We start from the raw sequence: 23,853 nt of genomic DNA, 5'->3' as shown, positions 1-23,853 counted from the left end.
CAGCACATTGTAATGACCACAATTCCTTATGGAGCATCCAAATGCTCACAATATGCTTGGACCTTGCTCATTGCGCTTGTGGCTATATGTTTTAAGTTGTTCTTATTTCAACAGAGTAAAATAGAATCAAGTATTTCAACAACAACAAAACTATATGACAACTCTATCTAATCATAGGAAATAAGCAGGGTGAAATAAAGGCAGGATAATTCCAAAACAATCAAAGATTACACAAGCACATCCTGTTCCTTGTAATAATGTTTGTACATTGACTCATACTGTAAGCATGATAAAATGGCCCACATGGATGCGACACATTTAACGGTTTAAGAGCTGTTTAAAACAAACAAACAAACAAACAAACAGGTTGACTTAACTGTCCCCACGTTGACTGTTAGGTGTTGAAGATGTATCGTCAATCATGTGTGTACAGTCAGTGTGTACTAAGTATGCAGGTTTTCACCATGTGTGAGAATGAATGTAGCTCCCTCACAATACGTAATGGACAAACAGCTCATGTAGGTGAAAAAAACTGACAAATTATATGTTACATAAAATATAAATATAATATAGATGATTCACTACTTTTGTTGTTATTGATCTTTATGGTGCCATGGTGGACCAATAAAAAAATCTATCAACCAGTCAATATACATAAAGTCCAATGACAGGATCTCACATAAAATGCAAAGACAAAAGATTAAACCCCCTGTCATCACATTTTCATTGATTTCTAACGATGCCCCAAAATTACGTTTTCATCAAAGTAACAAATGTAATTCAAAAAGATTGATGTTTCTCTTTCTTGAGAAGTGAATGACAAGCATAAAATATTCCCTGCAGGGTTAGGATGTTTCAGGTTGAGGGCAGGTACACAGTAAATTGAAATTAAAGTGATTTAAATTTGCTGCTACTTTTTTCCCACCTTTGATGCTTCATAATAACATTTAAACACCTGCATATGATGCTAACCTCCAAAATATCATGTAGATGCGATGGGATCAACACCAACTCGGGAGTCCTGAATCGCTGCCCTCTACACTCTCCTATCTAACATCGGGGTCTTGAGCTCTACGGTGTTGTGCCACACATAGGCGTATATATCTGCTTTTACATACTCCATCTGTATATACTGTAAGTATATCTTTATTTGTTCTGTTTAATTTGATTTCACCCACTATTTTACACCTGTGAAACTGTGATGTGATAAATACATTTGATAATTAATTAACACACCTCTTTCAGTGTTTTTACCTTATTTTCACCGGCAACAGGAACGTTCCAATGTGGCCAAGATGTAAATAAAGGAGCACATGGCCACACTGGGCATTGTCTTATACAAAATTAAATAAAAAAAGTATCCGGGATGATTCGTTCCAAGTACTGCCCTCTCTAGTTCTGCTCTCTGACAAGTCACAGCACAAGCCCACCCACGCTACTGTAGCATCCCCTACAACACACACTGGTTCCCAACGTGGGGTGCAGGGACCCCCCAGGGGGCATTGAGGGAGTTCAAGGGAGTCTAAAGGGAGTTCAAGGGAGTCTCCAGTAAGAGAAGAGTGTACAAACTTAGTTAACCCATTTAGGCCTAGAATTATTGAATGCTTTAACCAGTGAAAAATAGCAGATATACAAGCTCACAGCGCGGCACCGAGTGCCGCGCTGCGAGCTTGTAGATCTGCTATTTTTGAAAAAGTCGTGAAAATGTGTGCAAATCTTTGAATTATGTATTTTCAAAGCGAACGTTTGTAACTCAAATTTTGCTTCTGGGGGGGGGGTCCCTGGAACTAAATGTTTTGAGATGGGGGTCCGTGGCCAAATACATATAATTTTGGGGGTCCTTCACATGAAAAGGTTTGAGAACCACTGACATACTGTAGTAGTCACTTAAGAACAGACTAACCGAGCTTCATTTAAGTGAAAAGGACCTTTTCTTTGACGATGGCTGGCCAGATTGCTGACATAGAAACACAGGTTTTTTAAAAAACCTTAGAAGGATTCAAAAGACAATTATAGAATCGGGTCAAAATTCAAATTTTCTCGATTTTTCAAAAATAGCAGATCTACAAGCTCGCAGCGCGGCACTCGGTGCCGCGCTGTGAGCTTGTATATCTGCTATTTTTCAATAGTATAAAATAATGATACACTATAATGTGTACCCGTTCTAAATGAGCACTGAGGATGTCACATTGTAAAGTAGTTCACAGAGATACATATCGTATCAAACAGGGTTCTGTTGCCTGATTGCTCATCAAACTGGGTGACATTAAAAACGTTGAGAGAATCACTGTATTACAGCAGCGATACTAAAACAGGCATTGCCCAAAGGTACTTACACAAGTATAGCAAAGAGGTGTGGACGTGTGTGTCCAGAAACCTGAGTTGAGATGGATGTGGACAGTGATAAAGAACACCCCACACAGCAGGCTGATGCTCTCTTTGTGCCTGGATCAGCAATGTCTCAGTCAGAATTGATCTTTACCGTGCACACATTCAATTTGAGTTGTCAGACCGCGGGAGCGGGAGGAGCGATCGAAAATGCCAAGGAAGGGCCTCAAAATCACCCCGAGCTCTTTCTCTGCACAGCGAGCCGAGTATCAAAATGTAACATGGGCAGTGAGCCATGGGACCAGAAAGGAAAAAAATCTTATTAGACATTGATTATTTTGATGTGCGTTGACAGCATGATATGGCCCATATCCACTGGCATGCTTGTCGTAAGCCATAACTAAGCTTTTCTAAAACAACAATCCCGAGAGTTGATTAAAAATGGTATCAGAGTAGATGCAGTGAAAAGGAATGTGCTATCAAACTCTGGGAACCTTTCACGAAGCCAAAAGGTCATTCACTCATTGTGGATGGATAGAATGTAATGGCATCTAACAGTCACAGTAATACAAATGTGCGTGTGTGCATGCGTGCGAGTGTGCGTGCATGCGCGCGAGCCTGCATGTGTGCGCGCGTGCGTGAGTGCGTGCACACACTAAATGTCCTCTGTGAATGTCATCAGAAGGGCCTATAGTAATAAATAAGTGTGTGTGTGCGTGCGTGCGTGCGTGCGTGTGTGTGCGTGTGTGTGTGCAGAAGTCTAATGCATCTGACTTTATAAAGCTGATGGTCATTCTTTAAGAGTGACCTGTAAATAAAGCAGTGTAGTTCTCAGGGGTCAAGGTAAAGCAAAGGCTCGACCCTCACTTTTTTTTACGAAATGTGTAAAAAGAATGAGGATCTACTTACTGTATAAGCTAACAACACATTGCATCGCAAAGTGCTGAGAGCTTAAGTTGTACATCTGCTATTTGTAATGATATTGGAAAGATTTTTTGTATAGATTTCTTTTACCTATAATAATGACAAGCCCTACAACATGATCATCACATATCATGATTATACTTGGAGAAAGATTTTTTTTTTTTTTTAAAGTGTACAGAAAGTGTTAAAATTATGTTTTTATGCAGCCACACCCACCTGTTCATTAAGTATACCTGGTTTTCAGGTGGGTGGTGACCCAGCTGAAGTTAGTTCAAATGGGCCTTTTGACCCAAGAGGCTTTCAGCTTTCAGGAAGAAACCACAAATACACAAGGAAGACATTTACATATTATAACCACACCTGGGAGTCCATTAGATTAGAGAAGTAGAAAACGGTGGCACCACCTCTTAAAGTCTGTCTGTGGGTTTCATATTACAGAACCAATGAAAGATATTTGCTTGTGACTTAATAATAACTACATTGGATCTATTAGATCTAATATTTGCATTTCCTGAAAAGTTATTCGGGCATATGCCTACAAAGTTTCCACCTGACAGTGACGATATGTTCAGATAATAAGGGGTTCCAAAGAAGAATGGTAGTTCTGGGGAAATTCTGGGGAACATGCAAGCAGATCTACAAGAGCAGATCTACAAGCTCACAAGGTGACTATTTTTGGCCACAAGGTTTGGTGTAGACAGGGATTGGGAACAAGGGCTGGAAGTGCATTTATAAGTGGTTAACAGAGTTCTTGACGGAGATGAACACTACTACTTTAATGTAGAAAATATTATTTGAGCATATTTTTTTTTTCATCAACACCTGTTGTTTTTGGTTGGAGTGTTTTTCTTTTTCTTTCTTTTTTTGCAATTATTGTTCAATGTCCCAGTAAGGCAGTCAAATGATAATCATTTATTTTTCTTTCCTCTCTGCCTATAAACATAAAAAAGCACTGTAGACAGTAGCAAAGTGTAAACAGCCTCCCCTTTTATCACACACACACACACACACACACACACACACACACACACACACACACACACACACACACACACACACACACACACACACACACACACACACACACACACACACACACACACGTTGAGTGCTTCAGCAACAGTTTTGACAGCCATCTCCGCAACACTCACATAAACCAGACTACATTACGTTCCAAAAGTAAACTAACTTAGTGTCAACAGACAGCTTAGTGGTAAAAGGCCCATGTCTCTGAAACCTCACAGCTTTCCTACCGTCGGTCTCTCCTACACGGTCTCCATCACACCCGTTTCTCCCTTAACTTTTAGGTTATGTGCAAAACCATGCCGCTCAAAACTGTAAAACATAGCCTGTGAGCTGTGTTGGGCTCCTACACCATCAAATTAATTGAAAAGTGCCTAATTTTCACTTACGGTTTGGTAAGAGCAGGACAAATTCGGTCAAAGTTAAGACAACAACAACACTGTCAAAGTGTTCTAGTAGGCTGGTATGGTGATTTGCACATAATTAAGGAAATATAGTTGATTTTGCTCTCATTGTGGCATAATTACAGAATGTACTCTAGACAATCTTGCGCAGAACATTGCACTGCCTTTTACAGAGTTAACAGAATATGTCACGCTAAGTACCGTATAAATGTAATCTGTGAAAGAGGGGATGCAAGCAGCGCAGGTGATGTGTACCATACAGAGCACTGGTTCTCAATCTTTTCAGGCCACGACCCCCAAAATAATCATATTTTAACTAGGGACGCCCCCACCCTGACGAGCACTAAGAGTTCAGGAATTACATTTTGTAGCCTATAACACGGTTCTATTGTGAAAATAGCCGATCTACATCAGCTATTTTCACAATTTCTGCCTCAAATGTTTGACAAATTGGCCAATGTTTAAGTAGTCATTTTAGAGGTAAGTCCTTAAATTGTCACTTTAGGAATGTGCATATACCCTCTATACACTTAAACTGTATGTTGATTTGTTAACTGTAGAGTGAAAAAACAACATGGCACATTAAGTTAATCATCTGGGCACCCGCCAAAATAATTTGGAGACCCCCTGGGGGTCCTGACCCACAGGTTGAGAACCACTGATACAGAGCACTGGAAACAGGACAGGTTTTCATCTAGGTCTAATAATCAGGCGTCTGAGTGGAACATATACTGTTGGTCTGAGTTGATCAGCTTCCTTTAGCACCCTGCCACTTTCTGTCTCTCTCGCTGCACAATGGATTCATTCATTCCTTTTAGTCTATCAAGTCTCTAAATGTGCCTTACTTGAAAAGAAACACTCAGCCTCTCCACGCCGTCTGCAGACACTATTGGACTGAAGTGTCAGGAATAACTGAACAATTGAGTTTGAGAGAGAGAGAGAGAGAGAGAGAGAGAGAGAGAGAGAGAGAGAGAGAGAGAGAGAGAGAGAGAGAGAGAGAGAGAGAATGAGAGAGAGAGCAACCGGAGGGGGTAGAGATAGATGAAGAAAGAGACAGAATGGGAGAGATGGAGGGGGATTGAAGGCACGGAGTGGACAAACGGGAAAGCCCATCACCCAGAGCATTTGCTGACAACACAGAAATAAGCTGCAATAAAAAAGCCTGTTCTCTTATAGAGGAGGAGGGCTGGTTTGATATAAATCATATTTGCAGTGACTTGTGCAAGCCCCCCGAAGAGAGTGCACAATTTCTCAGCCCGCTGCCTCCTGCCTCCACATGTGGGAGTGCACATGGATGTGCACGTGTGGTGTGTCTGTACGTTACAGTATGTGTGCTTGTAGATGTGCACCTGTGCCTATTGTCTGTAAGTTTGTGTGTATGCATTTTTGTTTATGTGTATATCTGTTCAAGCGCACAGATGTAGTTGCGTACAAACACAGATACAAATGTACATTACCGGGCGCCCGCTGGCCTAGTGGTCAAGGCGCATACCACATACTAGGCTATGATGCCTGCTGGCGTCGCCGGTTCGATTCCCGATCCGGATGACCTTTGCCACATGTCATTCCCCCTCTCTCTCCTCATTTCGTGTCAGTCTACTGTCCTATCGAATAAAGGCATAAAAAGCCCAAAAACAAATCTTATAAAAAAAATAAAAAAAATAAAGTACAGTGCGCGTGCACGCGTGCGTGTGTGTGTGTAATAGTGAGAGTGGGGACACAAGGGGTGATTGAAGAATACATCAACTAGCTCCTAGTTGATATTTCTTCAAGAAATCCAGCTCTGTGGATCTCATCGGGGGCAAGGCGCTGAAAAGTATCTTAATGGTGAAATCACGGACTCCTGTGGTGTTCCAGCAAACTCTCTACTTTCCCCTGCCACTTCATTACAGTGCAGTTTGACTTCAAAACCAGCGGACCCGTAACCACCCACGCTATACGTCTAAAACGCTCCCTCTCTGCTGCAGTGCCTGCCATTTCTCTCTCAGAATTATTTCAATAGAATCTCTCTCTCAAGTGCAAATGAAAAAGAAGTAGCTATATGGAAGGAATTTCAACTTGTTCAATTAGTCTTTAACGTGCGTCGTGCGATAGAAGAGAAAAGTATAATGGCAGAGCGAAGGGAGGGGAGGTGTAAACTAAAGTGGCAATAACATTTTGATACTTATTACTCATATAGTATTAACACATGGATTTGATGTACTGTAAGTGTGGATTAAGAGTGTCTACTAAATGTGTTTAATAAATTGTAACACTTGAATTTGTAGCACAAATCTGTCATGTACTAAGTCATTGTTATGATGGAAACAACTCCCCAGAACTGTTTTGTGTTATCCTTTTAGCCTAAATGTCTGACTGTACCTCATGCTGTTTACCTCACGATTTACGCGTGAAAATTAACTTTCAACTAGAACTGCACTCTGTCGAGGTGCCAACTTGCTCACCACTGGCATCGCCAATGGCGCGCGGAGAAGTTGAGGAGCGGAGAGGCAGGCGAGCACAGTCCCGTGAAATTTTTGCAGGCGGCAAGAGCTCGATTGTGGTCGTCTTTTTGAAACACTGCCCGGCGTTTACTCGCCGAGTGATTGTGTTTATGTCTCCACCGCAGTGCGATCCCCGCTGATCCAAGCGAGAAAGCCCGCGGCAAACGCGCCCCGTCTGTAAGGCGCTTAATAAAGTATTCAATCAATCAGTCAAAACCACAATATGATTGCTTGATAGGTCTGGCATAATCACCAATCACAATCACCAACCCACCACTGTGGGTTCGAACCCACACCCTCTGTGGAGGTGGGCAGGGATTTTACCACTACACCATCCGAGCACGAATAGAAACCATGCCTTTGAAGTCTGCCTTCGTATATTTGTATATCAATTCAAGAAAATGCTAAAAGAAAAATGGCTGTCTGGAAAGTATCTCACCTGTACACAAAAACTGTTTCTGATCATACTTTAAGCAATAATAGTCTTTGCAGTTGCTCAATATTGAATAATTTCACATTTACAATAATTAGCTTAAAGGTGTGTTTACAATACAATATTCATGGGGTTCAGCTTGTACAAGCAGTAAGGGACTACTTGCTCATAGAATCCTTGTAATGAAATTGTTATAATATCTATGATATTCATGTTGCCATATTTGGTAACCGTTTAATAAAAGCAATGAAACTCTCAAGGTTGTGATAAAGTGGTTAGAGTTGTTATTGGCACATGAGGTGCCTATATGCCGCAGCACAGCCATGCCAATAACATAGATAAAGCACTCCCTCTCGTGTGTTAATGCTTAATTACGGTATTCATCTGCCTAGTGCAGTTCTGTTGGTTTATTGTTATGCCTCCGCCGGCAGACATCCATGGCCAACGCTTTATTTTTCGGGATGTGTTCTGTCCGTTCGTATGCCTCAAAGGAATTTCATGACGTTTGGAACAAATGGGGGGTCCCCGAGCCTCTCGCCATTAAGTGAGTGACACAGTAGCATTAACACGTCCTAATATTAGCACGCCAACTGTCTCACCTTTAGATAACTCTTGCATAAATCTCTCACAATCAGCACCATGTACCCACACACCAACCTTTGCCTTGTCAAAACCCTGACAATTAACACCTCTCCTCCCAACTTAAGCAGGACCCTATTATCTTCTCAGCAGAGTCCGTAGGCCACAGGTACTCTGATGAAGCAACAGAATCAGAATCAATCTGTATTGCCAAATCTTATTACTGTACAAGAAAGGTCGGTGGAATTATTAATTGTGCAGGCTCATCAGTGCAGTTAAAAGATCATCAGAGCAACTTGTTTCCATAAATAGCTCATGATCATCATTCTCTTCATCGTCATCACCAAGACTTTGTCTATACTCCAGGAGTAACAGCAATTTGTGTGAGATCTGCAGAAACCAAATGGCTGCTTGGAAAATTAGTGTACGGCAATGGCTCTATGGCTTTGTGCACTTGCTTGTTCTGTTGGCTAGATAGACAACGGCAGCAAGCCAGACCTATAAACGCAAATATGTCATGGTGTCACTGCGTTCCCTCTCCACATCCTGACACAATTAACACCTTTCCTCCAAGCTTCAACAACAACCATAATAGCCTCAGCATCAGAATAAACTTTGTTGTCACCTCACAGATTTACACTTTACAGGTGTAAAGACGTGGGTGAAATGTTGTGTAAGGTCCATCATTTGTGTTGTTTTCAGGAAGAGAACAAGAGGGGGACAGGCAGAGGAAGGAGAAAATAAATCTCACATTAAAGTGAAATATGTGAAGAAAAATGTCAAATCTAAGATATTTACACATAGCATAATCCACATAGCAGAATCCAGTGGGTACAGTATGTACATGAGGTTAGACATAAGTTGCATATAAGGTTAGGCACAAAGGTGGCACAGTAACACTTTGGTAGGTCCAGAAAGCAGCAGCTAGGAACAGTACATGAGATTAGACGTTAAGGTGAAAAAGACTACCGTATAAGCACATTGTACATGGGATAAACAGAGTGACAAAGGTCTGTAACTTTTCACTGTTGAACATCCTGTTGTGCACATGGTCCTTTCTTTCTCTCACTGATGTCTTTTAGGAACTATATATTGCATGTTGCAGCCTTGTACACTCTTTCACTCACTCATTCCCTGCCAGGAGTGAATAGCAGCCAGGGCAAAGAATAGCAGACACTGAGAAGAGAGATACAGAGCGGAAATGAAGGAAAGGCGAGAGAATAAGAACGATTAAGTGAGAGAGCACAATAGTAAAGTAGATCATGCAACATTTATAAAAGCAATAAAGCTTTTGGTCACGGCGCTCTCTGTGCTAGAATGCCATTCTACTGAATGATACCGTGCAATAGAAGTAATAACACAAAGTTGAGGTTGTTGTCTTGAAGGCCCATTTGGAGGAAAGCACATTGGCCTTTCCTAAAATCTCTCTCTGAGACCACAGTAAAGAGACGGTGAGACGATGAGAAGCCTGCCTCTTTGCATTTACTAGGAAACTTTCATCCAATATGAAGCCAAGAGTCAGCGTTTCCCAGCGCTCATTCACTCGGAAGAGTATTTTCACTGCTCAATCCATTTAGCTGGGGAGATGTTAATTGGGATGCAAGAAATCAAAATGTCCCGATTCCTTGTTTTGTAGGGCTTATTTATATGCATGACTATTTGGTCAGAGCTCCCAAAGAGCTTGAAAATAAATAAATAAAATGAATATATATATATATATATATATATATATATATATATATATATATATACCGGTACACTGTATACATGCACACTCTCTCACACACGCACACACACACACACACACACACACACACACACACACACACACACACACACACACACACACACACACACACACACTCACACTCACACTCACACTCACACTCACACTCACACACACACACACACACACACACTAATATACTAATACATTCACTGTTTACACCACCGGATGTTTGACATTAAATTAGAAGTGTTTGAATGTAGAATAGTGGCCGCTCCACAAACACATCACTGCCCACAGTAGCACTGCCCACTCTCAAAATAAATTCATGAAAGAGATGGAGTCCCACACACAACACATCAAGTTTTGGAAGTTACTGTACCTCGATGAGACAGCTCTTTCAGAAGCTATGGCAAGTACACTTGTGGAGGATGCTGACATACTGTAGCCGTGCTAAAAAGTCTTGTGTTTTTCCATAACACTGGATGAGTCCACAGCCATAATAAGTAACAGTACAATACTCATTTCTTATGTGAGGTACATAGACGACAATAAGATTAAAACAAAATAGTTCAGGAACTCTGGAATTGTAGATGGAAGAAAAAATTGCTGACAGAGAAGAACTTATATGGAGAGAAAAAACTTGCAGCTGTTTTCAGTGTGACAGGATGCCGCCAAGCAACGAGTTGTAAAAAGAAAAAGAAAATAGAAAAAAGAGAATTCAACTCAGAGTTGGTGTGCAATACAACGTGCATTGTCATGCTTTTGTTGAAAATGACGCAGCCAAATCTGTGCAACAGGATAAAACTTTCAGCAGGATTTCAGTTACTGCATAAATTGCAGAAAAAGGTTGGATGAGCCCCGTTGTGAACTCAATTCACAATGCTGTGTCAGTGGTGTGTAGATCACTAAAAGCCCTGAGATGTCCTGGAGCACATGGCTGCCAACGATACTCAGGACTCTGACAGAACAAAAGGTTTAAATGATTAAGGATATACATGTGGTCCTTCTCTCAAAGCATTTTCAAAGGGAATACTGTATCTGGACTCCTCCACAGCCCAACCAATGTTTGAAGGTAACAAAGAGGCCCTGAGAGAAAGCACTGCTTTTGATGACATGAAGTGAAGGTATGTACTTTAGCATACTTGATAGAGGATTCCTTGCTGACACAATGGATATTCTGTCACGGTTTACCGCTTTGGAAGAAAAAAATATATACTGTATATGTTGTGTCATTGTAGCAGTCCTCTGAGATTATTTCTCTACGTACAGTAAGTGCAGAGGAAGCTTGGTCAGAGTTTGCAATGCTGAAGAAAGTCATGTACTATACATGTACTGTGTAATGTGTAGAGACTGTGTTGCAGCTATCGGCTATTGTCACTATTTCAGAAACATTCCTTCCGTTTCCTGAAAGGTAACGGTTTTGGACATACTACACAAGGTTTCCACCTGACAGCCCGGATTTATTGCAAGACATTGCAAGTTGTGGGGCAGGAAAACCTGACTGTTTTGTTTGATGCTTTGGCAGCAGGAGAGAAGAGCAAGCATTCACCAAAGTCTGTTTTTATTGGCTATAACAGGATTAACTCATTTGAACCAAGTCAAGAAGTACAGTGCATTTCTCCTTTAATCTCCCCCTGTTCTTAAACAGTCAGACGTGACTGGAACTGGGACTTAAGAAGTAAGACTTTAGTGGCACCGTCACATTGTATGTAGCTTACAATTTAGCTTTGTATTCTCTACGGTCTATAGCCTTTCTTACTAAAAGAAAAAGAAAAACTCCTGCAAGCTGTCTTCAAATGCAAGAAAAAGGTTTAACGGGGTGAACGTTTCGGTCTATTAGAAGGGTACACAATTCTTAAAACTTTTTCAGCACAGTTTGAAAGAACTGTCTTGCCTTGTGGGACCCGGAATAATTATAAAACATACAGTATGGTGGGGTTTTGGTATGCCCGATTCTCTGGTTATACTGAAAGTCCTATTACCAAGTCCAAGGTCTGAATGTGTTAACTGCGTTTATTACACGGCTTGGTTGAATGCTTGATTCTGATTGGTCAATCGCTGAAATCAGGCGGTGTGTTATTTCTGGATAACAGACCAATGCCTAATCAAAGGCTCGAAGTACATGCTGCACTGCGTGAACTTTATGCTGTATCCAACATGACAGCTATGTAAACATAGCTTCGCATCTGTGGCATCAGCTTGTCGGGATTTTATTTCTCGATAACGACCGCTGAGCCAGACGTTATCCCTTACGTAACTGTACTTTTCAATGCTCAGTTAAAGGTGCAGTAAGTGATTTTCTTATGTTAAAATAAGTGTTATACAGCTCTACATTCTGTTAGTAATCAATGCTATAGAGCGTTTGTTCAGTAACAGGGGTCTCCAAGTCTCTCCAGCTTTTAGCGTGAACGCGCGCATGCACGTGCACACACACACCCCCCTTGAAAAGGACGGCTAATCACTGACACAGGGATGTGGGGACAGACAGTCTCCCCTCTCCGTCCTCCGTGTCCGTCCCTCTCCACCTCTCCCCCTCTTTCTCAATCTCTCCATCATCCCTCTGTTCAAGGGCAACTGTCCTTTCCTTCCCTTATTAACCTTGCACAGCCCTCCAAACCGTGGATCCGTCTCCTTCTCCGTCTGCCCCCTTCTGTCTCGCCCTTTCCCTCCCTCACCCCCATGCTCTTTCTCAAGCACATGCACACATAGACATCAAAGGGGGCTTGAGCCCCTGCCCTTTTATCCATCTGTAAAGTGCCCTCTCCAGACCATGAATGCAGTTTTTACTATGGTGAAAGAGATGCAAATGCCCCCTTCCCATGCCATACCTGAAGGCGGCATAAAAGAGAATTGCCTTGTCCAAATCTCCTGAACCTGAATGCAGCATCTTATGTTGAAAGAATTGCCCTCTCTGTGTAGAAATCCATGCTGTTACACCACATCTCCAGTATTGACCTGATTATGCTATGTTCAGTGTGGTATCACGCACCGAAAATAGCTGACCTCCAAGCTCACAACACGTCGCGCCACCAAAAAGGCCCTTTTAGGAATTTCAGCCCCTGCCTCTCTAACATTCTCTGCACGCCGCTGCTCTTTCTTCAAACACGCTCCCCTCCTCCCATCCCCAGTGGAGAAAAAGGTAGCTGTCTTTTTTTCTTAGTGTTACGAAGGCTAAACGCTCCACGCGTCACAGAGAGAGAGAGAGAGAGAAAGAGAGAGAAAGGGGGGGGAGGAGTGAAGCAAGGAGTTATGGCTATGGGAACAGCGAGGGAAGGATAGATGGTTATATGGATGGATGAGTGCGAGTCTGTGGCCAGTCAGTCCGCTCAGTCCAGCCAGGGGCGTCGCAAGGGGGGGAAAAGTGGGACTGAGTTACTAGGGCCCAAGGTGGAGGGGGCCTTAATTATTTTATACTTTAGCTATTGAAGAATAGCAGATACACAAGTCATGAAAATGAGTGGAAATCTTTGAATATATGTATTTTTTAAGCGAACATTCTTAACTCAAATTTTGCTTCTGGGGGGTCCATGGAACTAAATATTTTGAGATGGGGGTCCATGGCCAAATACATCATTTTGGGGGTCCTTCACATGAAAAGTTTGAGCACCACTGACATAGAAACATAGGTTTTTCAAAAAACCTTAGAAGGACTTGAAATATTCAAAGACTTGCACACATTTTCCCGATAAAAAAAAAGCAGATCTACAAGCTCGGAGTGTGTGAGTGCTGTGAGCTTGTATATCTGCTATTGTTCAATAGTTAAAGCACAAAATGTGAGTGAATCCTTCGTACCCAGGGCCCAGAATGTGGTGCGACACCCCTGAGTCCAGCCAATAAAGGAGCGGCGTGGAGGTGTGGCCCAAATGACACGGCTCCGTCGCTCCCTCCACTCTAATCACTAAAACATTAGAGCGGCTGGGCAGGAGAGGAGAGGAGACAAAGACAAAACACACAGCACAGCAAAAGAAGGAGGAGAAAAGATTTTGAGAAAGAGAGAGAGAGAGAGAGAGAGAGAGAGAGGAGTGCATGGGGAAGTATTGGGGAGGCGTGCCTGCATCTATCAGCTCTGTGCTGAGCACTGAGGCACCAGTCAACTCAGGAAATAAGAAAATGATTAAGAGCGATTTAATGTCACGCCAGCGCCAAGCCAAAACGCACATCTGTCACCCTGAGAGTGATGGGACCGGTCCTCCCTGCTGCTCCACTCTCCGCCACTCACTCACTCACTCAGTGTGTGTGTGTGTGTATGTGTGTGTGTGTGTGCGTGCGTGCGTGCGTGCGTTTGTGCGTGCGTGCGTGCGTGCGTGCGTGCGTGCGTGCGTGCGTGCGTGTGTGCGTGTGTGTGCGTGCGTGTGTGTGCCACATTGTGGGTCAATGTATGTGTGGTTGTGTGCATACTTTGCGTATTTGACTGTGTCATTATGCATCAGTCTGTGTGTGATCGTTTGTTAGAGTGTGTCAGCGTGCATGTGGCAGTCTGCGCACGTGTGTCGTGATTTTTTACCGTGTGTCACCTCGCTTTGACACGTGAAGGTTTAAGTGCCGTCTGTGTCGGCATTTCACTGTGTGTGTGTGTGTGTGTGTGTGTGTGTGTGTGTGTGTGTGTGTGTGCGTGCGTGTGTGTGTCCTACGCACATATGAATCTCTCTCACACAGCGAACCTGTTTCCTCTGGGACAACGCTGGCTGCTTGCTATTCGCTGGAAATAACGTGAAATGAGGAGGAGAGCTATGGGACCGCTGCATATCACAGGCCTGTCCTGTGCTACACATGTAACGCTCGCCTCATTCGCTGTAGACAGTCTCCACACAAGCCAGTGGCCCTGTTCGTCTTGTCTAGAAGACAAGAGCTTAACCCCCACGGCTTTTTAAACACTGCCCCCACCAGGCCACATTCACCTACTGCACCCTTCCAAATGACAGCTTACAGGTGCGGGAAATATTCTGTATTGCTATGGATACTACCGTCTACACAAATCTCCCTTTCGTTTTTACTATTTTTGTTCATTCTCATACAACCATTGCCAAATGTCCGATATTAAATTATAATATAGAAAGAGAGCAGTTTGTCACTTGTGGACGATGAACAGACACTGTGGCGAGTGAGCCTCAACAGCGGCTATACCACCGCAGACAGCTGAAATTATTCGGTCTCACAGAAGGTTCCGGAAAAGCTTCTAATCTGCCAGCATTCTGAGTGGAGCTATCACCGTTTGATACGGGAACAGCTCCTCGCGGGACCATCAAGCCCTGGTCTAGAGCCCCCCCCAAGTCTTCAATCTGTAAATACTCAATAAAGAGCATACATTTTCTCATGTTTACATTTTTGGTCAAATCTCCTGCATATATTGCACTTTGCACTATAATACTGTACTTTTGAATGTCTGTCCGCCCATCCATCCATCCATCCTGGATACTGCACTTTTGAATGCGCTGTTCCTAATATACTGTTCAAATTGAATTATGCTTAGGTAATAAGTGCAGCAACAAGGGGGAACATCTATTAAGATCTCAAATTCTTACTAATATGGTATACAATACATCCAGGCACGTCTTGCACATACACTACACTAAAACAACAAATAGTAATGTACTGTACGTGTGCTCTTGGGTCCCCGGGACCAAAGAGTGGAGTTAGACCTGGGATGCAGTTGGAAGAATGCTCCCTATTGTTGTTTGGCCATGTTATGATGTTTGTTAATGAACAAACATTTGACCCATTAAGACCTGAGGCTTTGCCAAAGACCCCCTTAAATGATATGTATTTGTCCGCGCCGACCCCCATCTGAAAATGTTTTGTGCCAAGGAGCCCCAGAGGAGAAGATTTGTGTTAAGAAATACAAAATGATTCAACTTTTTAATTTTTCAAACATATTCAAAAGTAGCAGAGCTTGCAGCACGGCACGAAGTGACGCACTGCGAGCTTTTATATCTGTTATTTTAAACTAAAACTAAAATCTAAAATAACATAACATAGATGCTTTTAAGGTTTTAATGGGTTCATGAACAAACATCACTTAGTTGATTTATTATGTATGATAAATATTGAGCACCAGGGCTGTCATGTAGTACTCATCATCTTAAAAGGGAGTTCCAAACAGCAATTGAGATTTGTGACAATAAATCAGTCTTTTTCTCAGAATGAAAGGACTACACACAAATGCTGCTGTTCAACCGGAAAATAAGCGTGCGCCAACAGAACAGAGGCAACCCTGAAAATAGTAAATGTATCAGGTTGGATACTCATTTGTCCATTTGTGAGTGGGCGAATGGAACCAAAATTGGACACTTCGCGGCTCCACTTGGTTCCATGTGTGTACAGTCTGAGTTACATTAACACTCCAGACGTTACAGTGCTTGTCTCATGACAATAAAGGCGGAGAGAGACTGGGAACTCACCGTTGCACTTCCCTCCATTGGTGGGGTCGCCGTAGTATCCCGCCATGCAGCTCTGACAGTGTGTTCCGGCGGTCAGGTTGGCACACTGCTCACACACGGTGCTGTTCACACACCTGCTGTGACCGTTACACTGGCATGCTGACATGCACACGCACACGCACGCACACGCACACGCACACACACACACACACACAAGTCGGTGGGTGAATATGTGTTTGAGTGTCCAATGGTGTGCGTCCTAAAAGGTATACAAAACTTAAAGTTATACTATGTAACTTTTTTAATAAAACAAATCTTAAAATGTTCCTAACTATTAAATCGCTAAAGTTTTAGAACACCCACTCCGTTAATTTCAGCCCCAAAAGCCTTTTCTTTATATGTTTTCTACATACCCTTGACAGGGGCTGTATTTCCCGGCAAAATGATGTCATCTCCCACATGATACACTACCGGCCAATCACAGCGCCGATCATACACCGCCGGCCAATCACAGCGAGTCTTGCTGTCTCTTCAGAAAATAGCTTCCCTTAGCAACTGTGTTTACATTGGTGAAGGAATCTTGCATGCTACTCCCTCAATCCTGGTCTAAAAATGATGGGAGACGGCTCTATGGATTCGTATCGGCGAGGTGGAGGCGGTCGCGGGGGTCGCAGCGGCCGCGGTGGTCCGCGGCGAAAAACGGCCGAAAAAAGCAATACCGCTACTGACCACTAGTTGAGCAGCTTCCACAGTACAGCTTTAAAATTACACATAATAGATGTGTTTTACTCAAAATGCATTTTGTGTGTGTACAGTATATGTGTGTTTATTTGTGGGTTCTGATATAAACAGCTTGACGTACAGTATAGGGATTGAAACCGGTTAAAAGATGAAAACTAAAGTCAAACACTGCTGAATCTATCCAGTAACGATGAGAAAAACAAGAATGTAATTGAAGATACTATTCTGGAATTTAATTGAAATAATAAAACTAAAAACTAAAAAAAAAACACAATTAAATCATTAATCACCATTATTTGTGTGACAATTAATCGTCAAGTGAAATGTCGTAATGTCGACAGCCCTGTAGCTGTAGAGCCACCAGCAGTGAGTGGAGAGCTCTTACCGGGGCACTGGATGTAGGCCCAGTTGTAACCTCTCTCAGAGGAACACAGACCCGGGTCCAGCACCATGTCCCTGTCTCTTGGCCTGTCCCTCTCTCGGTCCCGGGGTCCGCCCCTGGCGCCCAGCGGGGCCCTCATAGGCCCCCGATAGGAGCCCTCCATACAGACCCCCCGGCCTGTATCGCTGGGGTCCCCACACCAGCCACACTCGGCCTGTCCCAGGCACTCCGTGCACGACCTCAGGCCTGAGCAGTTCAGGGCTGGACGGTGAGGCGGACAGAAGAAAACGATGGGAGAGAGAGACAGTGGAAAACATTGGTGAGCAGTGGTGGAAAAAGTAAAAGTGTCAATACTGCAATTTAAAATTATAGTATAGTAATAAAAGTATGAAAGTATTGGCTTCAAAAGGTACTTAAAGTACAAAAGGTAAAAGTTCAAAATGTGCAGATCTACAAGCTCACAACGCGCCGGGATGCAACGCTTTTAGATCTTTTAGAATACATCAAAATTGTACTTAAGTACAGTACTTAAGTTAATGTACAGTTACTTTACACCACTGTTGGTGAGTTTCTCAACATACCCCGTGATGCAGTGCTGAACAATGTTTTCTCCACGATACAAATATAGATTTATTTTCTAACAGTTTCGCTGTATGACGAGTCTAGGGTTTGTGAGCAGGATATTTTTTCCTCACGGTGTTTATTGTTTGTACTCTACATCACTCTCGATTGTTTATATTTTTTACGCAGTGGCACTGAATCGATTACCGATACGTAGTTGACCTCAAGGTGGCTCATTCACTATTATGTTGACGGTCTGACTGAGGCATTGTTGTTCTCCGCTCTTCCTATGTGGGTGTATTAGTTTGTATTTTAAGTTGAATCTTCACAAAGCCAAGCAGATTTTATATTTCCTCAGAAATAATAATGGAGTGTCCCTCTGAAGCATAGGGTGACCTCTGTTGTTCTTTGATTTCTTTGGTCCGTGTTGCTCTAAAGCGGTTTGTTCACCGTTCTGTTTCGTCTTGTTGTTTGGTTGTTGTTTGACCCTCGGCATTTATGACAAAATTGAATTTTCTTTTACACCAACATTCCTGTGTGTTAAGAGCTGCATTTGTATTCATAAAGTGAACATGACATTCAGAAAGTAGTTTTCTGGCACAAATTAAAAGAATTTCATATTATTTTTTCCATAGCGCGCCATTCGATTCTCATGCTGGAGCATTTGTTGCCAAATGTGCCAGAGAGCAGAGGTACGCAGGTGAGGAGAAAAACAAAACTCAAGTTTTCAGAGAAACTAGCCTGACAAAGTTAACTTTATCACTCTCTTCTCTCTCTCTCTCTCTCTCTCTCTCTCTCTCTCTCTCTCTCTCTCTCTCTCTCTCTCTCTCTCAGCATCCCAAGTACGTTGGCACTATACAATAAGACCAAATAGAATGACAAAAGTCACCCAGGTTGTTGTCTCCTATAGCCTAGACTAGAGGGATGACTCAAACGACTCAATGTCAAGTGAAAGCAGCATTTTCATCAGAAGCTGAATGCCTTCTTTGAACACGAGTGATTTCCATAAGCCACAGATGTGCTTGCTGAACTTGTGTATCTATTTCACTCTTGTGCGCTCTCACTGCGACAGTAGCTAGTTCTGCTTGAAATAGCCTGTTCCACAAATGTGTTTTTGTGTGATTGTGTGCATGTGTGTCCCTGTTCCATTATTCAAGGTCTGCAATGCTCATACCTTTGTCCTCTCTCGCTTCATAATGATTACAAACATTTTTTTTGTTGCCAAAAAAATCACTCATAATATGGGGTCGTGGTATAAAAAAGTTTGAGAACCCCTGTTCTAGAGGAAAGGTCAATGGGTCACTCAAATACAGTAGTTAGAATCCATCCTCCGGGGAGCAAGAAGCTGCTCAGCAACTTCTATGCTAATCCACATACAGTACAGTACAGTACTACATTTTGAGATAACAAGTGAAGTGATATGCAAGTAAAGATGATGGCTAAACAGCGGCACTATAGAGCAGGGATCTTCAACGTTTTCAGGCCAAGGACCCCTTAGTTGAGAGAGAGATGAAGCAGGGACCCCCACAACATTTTCAAAGATTCCATATAGTTTGATTGTTTGACAACACAATCATGAGTATATTTTGGATTCATGTCAATTTGTGTTTTCAGATATTTAACCACTTGAACCATCAATACTTATATAAACTTGACGTTTCACTCTGTACTTAATCTGCTCTTTTTACCCTCTACACCAAACCTCTTTGCCGAAAACAACCGATCTACGTGAGGCGTTGTGAGCTTGTAGATCTGCTATTTCTTTTTCTTTTTTTTTCAAAGATTTGTTTTTGGGCTTTTTATGCCTTTATTTGACAGGACAGTAGACTGACAGGAAATGGGGAGAGAGATGGGGAATGACATGTGGCAAAGGTCGTCCAGATCGGGAATCGAACCGGCGACGCCAGCAGGCATCATAGCCTTGCTATTTTTTTTTCTAAAGTTCTCAGAATATGGACACCAGGGTTCAAGTGCATGCATATAAAAAAGGAGAGAAAAGGTTTCTATCACACAAAGATTTGGAGGACCCCCTGTAGTGATTCTGAGGACCCCCTAGGGTCCCTGCTATAGAGGAAAGGCCAGACGCGGTAATCGAAGTAGAATTCATCTTCCAATTCCATACCAATAGCTTTTGCGATATCTTGTTGGACAGAATGATGGACAGACAGGGGCACGGTGGCGCAGTTGGTATTGCTGTCGCCTCACCAGTGCCCATACATACCCTAGGTGGAGTTCGCATGTTCTCCCTGTGTGGGAATAACGTGTTCTTTCCATGCGCTACGTCCCACTGGGGAAAACTCCCCGTCAGGTGAAAAAAAGCAGCTTGGACTCCTCGTGCATTGAAGGAAGCATGAGCTCAGTTCAGGGCTCTAACCAGGTTGGCAGAGGTAGAGTAGCGCCTAGGATTGCACTTAGCAAGTGGCACTGGGTGAAAAAAATGGGTTACAAAAATGTGTGGGGTAAAGATTTTGGTAAAAAAAAAAAAGAATGACGAACTGACAGATTCTTACAGCCCTGGTGCTAGTGGGGAAAGGAAAAAAATCATAGCTAAGCATGGTACTGAAGCGCGCGCGCGCGCACGCACGCACGCACGCACGCACGCACGCACGCACGCACGCACACACACACACACACACACACACACACACACACACACACACACACACACACACACACACACACACACACACACACACACACACACACACACACACACACACACACACACACACACACACACACACACACACACACACACACACAAAATCCAATAGGGATTCCAAAAATGGTATCCCTTCTGGTGGCATGACTAGAAAATGTGCCTGTTCTGTGCAGCTATCCCTACTTAATAACATTTCAGATCGTCTCACTATGTCTATTGTGTATTTTAAATTAAATTGCCCCAAACTGCATATAAATTGAGCAGCCTTGTGTGCATTATGGGAAGAGAAGAATGTGGGTAATATAAAGTGAGGGAAAGAGGGAGAGACAAAACCAGACGTACAGTACAGTTCAGGTATAGGCAGGCAGCCAGACATGCGCGCGAGTGTGTGTGTGCGCGTGTGCATGTGTGTGCCTGCAGGGCTTACAAGGCTGTAGCTTCAGTTAACAGCAGCCAACATTCAGCTGTACGTTCCTCCTATTACACAACTGTCACTCAGGGCCATTTCCACAGGAAATGCCCTTCTGGAAGGAACCTGCTCTTCCCGAGAGGGGGAAACACATTTTTACTCTTGGCTGCCAGCTGTTGCACCTTTTCAGAGCCTTCCAGGCTCACAGTACTTAATGACAGTCATCGATGTAGTAAAATTCCATATTGCCGTCCATTTGTGTGTTCATTTAATAATCCTTTGTGAAATTATGTGGTGAAACTTGAACTTACAATGGCACCATGTCAGTACATTAACCTGTGTGTTCACCTACAACCTACATTTGCACCTACATTAATAATAGTGTATTAGCAGTTAATGAAAAACATATTTATATTGAGTGCAGAGTGGCAGAGAGTACTTGAACCTATTTTCATTATAGGTAACTACAAATGAAGCCAAATAAGTACATCTGCACTAGCAAATGGCCACACAGCATTCATTTAAAATCTAACCTTGAATTGTACTTGACCTGTCAAATGATAATTACTGTACAGAGTAAGGGAATTGGTTTGTTTGCATGTTTTAGTGTTTTTCTCAACGATGATGAATGTAGTAGAAAAGACATGTGATATCTATTGTAGTTCACGTCCCAGAGCATCTTCTCAATGAAAATTCTCAGTGTTATGCATTTGTACAAATGTTTACAGAGGAGAGGAGAGGAGAGGAGAGGAGAGGAGAGGAGAGGAGAGGGATAGAGTAGACAATATTCTTTGCCCAAAAGCCTTCCTCACAAGAAAAAATGACAACAATGCAATGCAACAGATTTGGATGGGAAAAAAAGAATAACACATACGTGTATATTTATTTATTCATTGAGAGTTTGAGAACCCCAAACTTAATTTGGACTGGGAGGTGAAAAACATACTTTAATTAGTCTAAGAAACCTTCTGAAGTATGACTCCGACAACTTGGGAACCATACAGCAGCCCTCTGGACAAAATAATGTGAAAAAGCAGCGACCCAGTTAAGGATCAGACCTAGGGACGGGGCTAAAAGAAAAACAGAAAAGGAAAAACTGCAACCAATGCCAGGGATAAAGGTCAAGGCGCCGTTAGCTTCAGCTTACAGTGCAACCAATATCTCACTGGCTTGAAAAACAAGCCATGATTAATTAAACACAAGATGAGAAAAAGCGAAGTACTGTAGAGGGGGGAGCCGGCAGTAAGAGTAAGAAAAACGATTCCTGAGCAGCTTGGAAATAAGATATCCTAGTACCGTTTCATATAACACCTTGTCATATTTTGATCAACAAAGGTAAAGGGAAACGGAAAACAAAAGCCGCCTACGCACCTTCTGCCTCCACACGCAGGTATAAATACATTTTGAAATGAAAAGACGAAGAGGGGAGAGAGCCTGGGAGAAGACGCCAGTAAGTAAGCACCAAATCATCACTGTCGGGCAGAAACCTTGTATCTCCAAGTTTCAAATTTGTACATTATTTTGTAAAGTAAAGCCTGAAAACGCATAGAACTACTGAACATAGCAGATCTACAAGCACACAACGCCTCGCGGTGGGAGGGGTTGTGTGCTTGTAGATCGGCTATTTTCACTAGTTAAAATTATTTTTCAAATGATAAATACAAAACGAACGGTTATAGAGAACGTCGGTTTGGAGAGCTGTTTGCCAGACAATTGTACAAATCCCTCTGATCCGAGTCCAAGTCGAATAGCAAGTCATTTGGTCCAAGTCTCAAGCAAGTCTCCAGTTTTTTCTGTTGTGGGCAAGTCAAGTCGAGTCGAGTCGAGTCATAAGGTTATGTCAAGTCAAGTCATTATACAGCCTATAGCCTATATGGTTCTGTATCCGTATGTCAGTCAGTTTAAGCAGATTTCATTCCATTTGGCTCCTATGAATTGTACAGGCCAGGGGTGGAAACCTAACCTGGCAGAGATTTCCCCCCCGCAGAGCACCACAGTCAGCAGGCGAAAGGGATGAATACAACGAGGAGGAGATGACTCAGTGTGCACTGCAGAAACAGCTCATCATACAATGTCAAACTGATTCTAGCTGCAGAAAACTTCCCATTTGCTTAAAAAAGCAACATAACACCAATGTTCTTTGCATAAGGAATATATCTATTAGCCTAATTGTCCTTCATCATGACAGCGTCATGTCAGAGTCGCAAAGAGAAAGAGGTGAGGAGCACTGAGCAGACTTCTCTTTCCCTCTCTCTCAGGGAGCCTACATGGATTTCCAGTAGGCTAATTCATTTTTGTGGCTTGCTGGATATTTAAAACTATCATTATTTGGGGGTTTTGGTTTATTTTGCCAGATGTAGGCTATAAAATCTGGCTGTGATCAAATGTCGGGTTAGCGCAGCTCAGATGCGCTGATGACATCTCTTTTTTTTCTTCTCTTCTTCTCTCTCTCTCTCTCTCTCTCTCTCTCTCTCTCATCATAGAGGCAGCCTAAAAGTATTTAATTTCTGTTGCTTGATATTAGGCCTATAACTCTACTTATTTGGGTTTTGTACCTTTTATTAGTCTATGTGCGACAGTGCAACTGTTGATTGGGTCTGGTGCCTGCTACTGTTTAATTGGCACGCATAGCCTATGTCACCATGACATGATGCTGCCGCTGACTTGTGTTTGATTAGCTCTTCTCTGGTTAGTTATTTTAGTGAAATGGCAGTTCCAATGTTGTAAAAGAAAGTGATGATGATACATTTTGATGATGATTGTAGTATAGCGTGGCGTTCACGACTGCTTTGGTGAGTGGCGTAGCTTGACGTTAACG

At 42.6% G+C, this 23,853-nt stretch overlaps 1 protein-coding gene across 1 annotated transcript in view; it reads right to left on the bottom strand.

Moving 5' to 3' along the window:
• The window catches only part of LOC308297268 (attractin-like protein 1), a gene marked incomplete at both ends in the record, with an annotated part of 368,613 nt that overhangs the window by 193,500 nt on the left and 151,260 nt on the right, over positions 1-23,853 (bottom strand). The window contains 2 exon segments of the mRNA XM_080740683.1: positions 16,302-16,439; positions 17,407-17,664. Of these exon segments, the coding sequence (XP_080596809.1) occupies positions 16,302-16,439; positions 17,407-17,664 (396 nt within the window).

This window comes from Nannobrachium achirus, assembly GCF_963921795.1.
Source record: "Nannobrachium achirus genome assembly, chromosome: 13".
NCBI classification, from domain to species: Eukaryota; Metazoa; Chordata; class Actinopteri; order Myctophiformes; family Myctophidae; genus Nannobrachium; species Nannobrachium achirus.
This window is presented reverse-complemented; position numbering and strand designations above follow the sequence as displayed.